Source organism: Solea senegalensis, linkage group LG16 (genome assembly GCF_019176455.1).
Source record: "Solea senegalensis isolate Sse05_10M linkage group LG16, IFAPA_SoseM_1, whole genome shotgun sequence".
NCBI lineage: Eukaryota > Metazoa > Chordata > Actinopteri > Pleuronectiformes > Soleidae > Solea > Solea senegalensis.
Genome location: NC_058036.1, coordinates 2,176,582 through 2,181,979, shown reverse-complemented (window position 1 = coordinate 2,181,979; position 5,398 = coordinate 2,176,582). Strand labels below are relative to the sequence as shown.

Genomic DNA, 5,398 nt, shown 5'->3' with positions numbered 1-5,398 from the left:
CCCATAGAGAAAATCAGCAATTTTACTTCCTGGCACACAAGGGTTGTTGATTCATTGCTGCCTCCAGTACTTAGTATCAGGACTTTTCAAACGTGCTATCTAATGACTTTGGTGTTTGAAAATGTTCATTCAGCTGGCATAAACTTCACAAACAAGGCGGCAGTAGACCAGCAGGTGCTGTGTGAGCTAAAAGGGCTGATTTTCTCTATGGACTTTGGTGCAGTGGGTTCCAGTGTTGATAATTGGTCAATACCTTATAGAAAAACCCTGAAATGTCCTTTTAGGTGAGGTTGACTATGTGCTATTGTGTGAAAATAGTGTTTTTTTCAGCATTGTAAGTTATAACATACAGTGTTTTACATCTAAAACCAAAAAACTAAAACAAAATTACTTGAACAACAACTGAAGACAAAAACAACATCTGAATGTAATTAAGTGTATTTTATTGACAAAAATTATGTGATATATGTTATTTTGGTGAATCTTTTGAGGTGGTTGAACATTAATGAAAGCTCATAAACATAATTCAGCCAAAAGGGTGCTTTATAGGATGTACAAAAATAAAATCCTATTAAACTGTCACCAAGGTCGTCACTGTTTAACTGCTGCCATCCGGCGGCGCAGTGGGCTGTAGTGCCGTGGTGTTGTCAATCCACTGAGTGTAGTGGGAGATGATGGTGTAAATCCCAGGCTTTCTCACTTGGCCACACTTCTTTCCACCGTTGGACGTGACGCCCACTGCGATGCCGCTGTAGAGCAGAGGACCACCAGAGTCACCCTGAGGGTGAGACCAAAAGAAGACAGCTTCAAACTTTAGCGAGGCCTGCTACCTACAGCTAACTACTGAGGATTTGGTAGCACGTACACCTGAACTAGCCCTTTGAATGAGCCTCTCGCAACTGATTACAACCCATAATTCTGTTTTTAACCCTTTAACACAAGCACGTGTAACGCAAGCGCACGTTGCACTACCGTACTTACGCGACGTCATGTGCCGATTATGGCAATTTCAGTCGGGCTGTTGCAGAAAGCTGACAAATCTTTGTCACTAGAGAGGGAAAAAAACTCAAATAATTTCATTTTAAATGTGTGTTATACTGTTCAAATTCAACATGCAAAATCTGGTGTTCATTTTTCTTCGTTTTAAATTGTTAATACACTATTTTAACATGCAGTAAATTGTAAATAACTGCTAGCTGTTGAACGCTATTCTGGAAAAATGGGCAAAAGGTGTCAAAGGGTTAAAATAGGCGCCTCTAGTGGTCACATAAATAACAGCAATCTGGTTCCTTGGTTGTGTCATCATCAAATAGTGACTCGCTCATTTGTGGTATTGTGCGTGTGTAACTTATTGCCGAACCAAGTCTTATTTAATCCTAATCTCACTAACACTTTTCCATGATGCAGTTCTAGCACGACTCGGCACGGCTCGACTCCTTTCGTGATAGTACCTGGCCACTGATCGGTCGGAGGGCGTCTTCACTGGAAGAGTCATGAGCGCGACGTCCGACACAAGAATCAAAGCGAACAATGCCGAAATGTAGGAGGAGTTCAGTGCTATTTCAGTTTTCAGTTTCAGTTCTGTGAAGAAATCTTTTTAAATCGACTGATTCTAATGATTCAGTTCCACAAGTCACTGGTTTGTGTGTTTGTGCCGCGTAGAAAACCACGCCACGGCATTTTCTGAACATGCAAATTGAGCATCCTTCATTTTGAAGTCAGTACTTACATCACAACTGTCTTCGATCTCATACGGTTGATCACAAGGGTCCGGGCAGAGTTTGTGCGCACACAACATGTTCGTGGTGAACTTTCGGCCAAAGTAGTCGGAGCGACTGCAGCGAGTCGAGCGGACCACCTTGACCACCACCTCTTTGAGCTTGTCCGGTCTGGAGCCCAGGTTGTTCAGGGATCCCCAGCCGGCCGTGTCCACCTCTGCGTCGGTGGTGGGGTTCGAGCCTCCGCCGGCTCGCAGGAATTCCACCGCTCTGACAGCCTCAGAGGAGACAAACGGACGGTCCAGCTGCAGAAGGAACCGCACAAACTGTGACATCGCATATCCTACATGTTGTACGACATGAAACACAGGATGCACCTACTTTAAGTAAAGCAATGTCATTGTCATAGTTTGAGTTTCTGTAGTCTGGGTGATTGTGGACCTCCAGGATGTCAAAGGTTTGCTTGGTGTCTTCAGGTTGACTCAGAGAATGAACTCCCAGCACCACTTTCCTTCCACTGGGCCTGTGAGCAAAAATACTTAATAATCCTTCACATCATCATAAATGTCACAAAAAAGGGAACAAAATCCTGAAATTATTAATAGAATGTTCCTCATGACATCATGAACAAAGACGACTTCATCAGTTCCTCCTTAAAAATTGAAAAAATCCAATCAATCATCGGCATCCCTATATAATCTATAGTGTGAGATATGTAGAAATAAAATAGTCAAAGATCAATTCATTTAGTAAATTGAATGATGAAATGTTCGTTAATGATTCGATTCGATTTTTCATATTAGCTTGATTTTCTTATTCAGTTTGGATTAGATTAGGTTAGTTTAGCTAGATTAGATAAATGTAGATTAAAATAGATGAGGTACAATATAATTACATTAGATTCAATTACAATAGAATAGATTATTTTAGCATAGTTTATCATTTGTTTTGCTTAAATTAGATGTGCTGAGATTGGATTAGATTAGGTTAAGTAGAATTGTATTAATTTTGATTGAGAGATTTGAATAGACATGATAAAATGATTGAAACAGATTAGGTTAGATTAGTTAGGATTAGATTAGGTAAAATTGTGTTACATTATATTCAGTTACAATAGAATAGATTGTTTTAGCATAGTTTGGAATTTGTTTTGATTAGGTTAGATGAGCTAAAAGTGGATTAGATTAGATTAAAATACACAAGATTAGAATAGATATAATTAGATGACATTAGATTTAGATGGATTAGGTTAGTTAGATAGGATGAGATTAAAATAGATTAGATTAGGCAATATATCCTTAAATTAGATTAAATCAAAATAGATTACATTTGATGTGATAATGTTAGATGATCTGAGATTAAATTATAATACATTACATTAGATCAGATCATATTAGATTAGATAATCCATTAGTCCCACAACTGCGAAATTGATTTCTTACTAAATTTACAAAAATAAAACCTTCAATAGGAGAATTTACGTCCACGGTGCTTTTGTTTTTAATGTTCTCACCCGCTGGGCAGACAGTGAGCCGCGGTCATCACCCACTGATCGGCCACAGCAAAACCTCCACATTCATGTTTCATCTTCTCGCCCTCTGGAACCTGGATGGAGGCCATGTACGGCCGAGAGTGAGGCGCCGCCTCTCTGCCTCCGATTATTCCCTCACCTGAGCAAACACACAAAACAACTCAGTTTATCTTAGATCACAAAAACTGGGAATCAGTTCACTGAGATAAGGATTTCTGAGGATTTAAGATAAGGATTTCAGGTGTGATAAAACCATTTTAATAAGAAATGCTGCTTGATTTAAATAAACGTGTTGCACAACACTTCAATATCCAACCTGATTCCGTCTCTGCACGACACTACGCCGATTTTAAATAGAAATAAAGTGTAAACTCATTATTAAATACACGAAACAGGAGTGCCTTAGCAACACTTAACAGGACAAAAATGTGTAAAAAAGTAATAATTAGTTGATTAATGAAAGATTACATGATTGAAAATGGCAATAACCCAACTGATGAAACACTTACAGGCCTTTTTCATGTTAAGAATAATGTCATAATCCAAATTTTACTATCAATAAGTAGTTCAACATGTAAACAAATCAGCAAAACACATGAGACAACAGCACAATACACATTTAGAAGTCCAATCCACAGGAAATAAACAATGTCAACACAAACTCACTCTGTGAAATGAGGGAGAAAACAAGAAGAGCGGCCGCAGCCACAGACATTTCTCTCCTGGACAACATGGTGTTGGTCGAACTGAAACCAAACCCACAGACTGAGCTGCTTTATAAAAGTTCCACTTGGAAAAAAAAAAAAAAGAAAAGAAAAGAGGACACATAAATCACGGAGATACGGAGCAAGACACGAGTGGGAGTCTGACGATTCCTCCCGTTCCCTGTTTCCTGGAATGAAAACAGGAAAACACTCAACAACTCACTGACTTTCACAGTTACGTTCTTCTCAAATGATCTTGTATAAAAGGCTTTAAATATGGAATTCATCGCTCATTCTTTACGACTTTGTAAATATGTACATTTATGGGGTCGTGCAGCAGAAACTTTCATTTTTTCCCCCACATATTTTGAAGTTACGTAACAGTGAGATTTGGACGAACCCGGCCTGACCTCGTGGAGGAGAACACGGTCTTCTGTTTCTTCTTCTTCTCGTAAATCTCGTAAAAAACAGGAAACCCAGCTAATGTGCAGAAAGTGCAGCACAACAACTACACAAACAAGAGTAACCTATAGTATTGTTGTTGATTTGTTTTTAGATGATGTAAATAACTTATCAAGAGATATGAATCCATCATTTCACAGATATTGAAGTTTAAAAAAGTAATAAGAAGTTTGTTCAAATACCAGCGGTGTGAAATCGTCAAAAACTGGGCATTCAATCCAAAATGGCCGACTTCCTGTTGGGTTTGGATCGCGGTCATAATGTAATTTTCTCTTCCACACAAACTGAAGACTCATTTTAAGGTCCGACATTTACGTTATTATTTTTACTTTCCAAGAAAAAGTCAAAATTCGGAGGAAAAAAAGTCAGAATTCTGACAAAAAAGTCAAAATTTTGCAGAAGAAAATCAGAATTCTGAGAAAAAAAGGTCAAAATTTGCAGAAAAAAGTCATAAAAAGTCAAAATTCTGAGGAAGAAGTTTGAGATAGAAGTCTTTTTAATTTTTAATTTTTTTATTATTATACAATATTTATGTTATTGTAATTAGCTTTGGATAAAAGCGTTTGCCAAATGACATGTAATGTAATGTAATGTTCTTACTTTGTCTTTTACCTGCTGCAGTGTTTTCCTGTACAGACGTGACCAACACCAGGAAACATCAGCCTCCACGTTTACATCAGAGGTGACAAAAGATTGATAACACATTACACCTGAGCTTCTCCACCATCATGTCCCTGTGCGAGGACTCTGAGCAGCTCACAGCTGGACGCCGACACATAAAGACCACGTTCCCGTGTGTCTTATTGACAGTTCACACGGACAGGCAGCGTATGAACAGCGTCACTGCCTAAGACTATAATTGCAGCGTTGTGAACGGTTCCCACCACGTCTTCACGACGACACACTCTCGTTCCTTTGACTTGTGAGAACAGTGAGATGTTGTTTTGCTCTTCAGATCAGATTTATTGTCCCTCAAGATGGAA

The 5,398-nt window shown here is 38.7% G+C and overlaps 1 protein-coding gene across 1 annotated transcript; it reads right to left on the bottom strand.

Moving 5' to 3' along the window:
- Positions 1–422: 422 nt before the first annotated feature.
- cfd (complement factor D (adipsin)) lies at positions 423–4,009 on the bottom strand. Its single transcript, XM_044046826.1, has 5 exons — positions 3,916–4,009; positions 3,232–3,388; positions 2,100–2,241; positions 1,730–2,023; positions 423–778 (listed from the first exon to the last, which is right to left on the bottom strand). Exons 1-5 carry the CDS (start codon positions 3,980–3,982, stop codon positions 599–601), a joined length of 840 nt encoding a protein of 279 aa, XP_043902761.1. The 5' UTR covers positions 3,983–4,009; the 3' UTR covers positions 423–598.
- Positions 4,010–5,398: the final 1,389 nt, after the last annotated feature.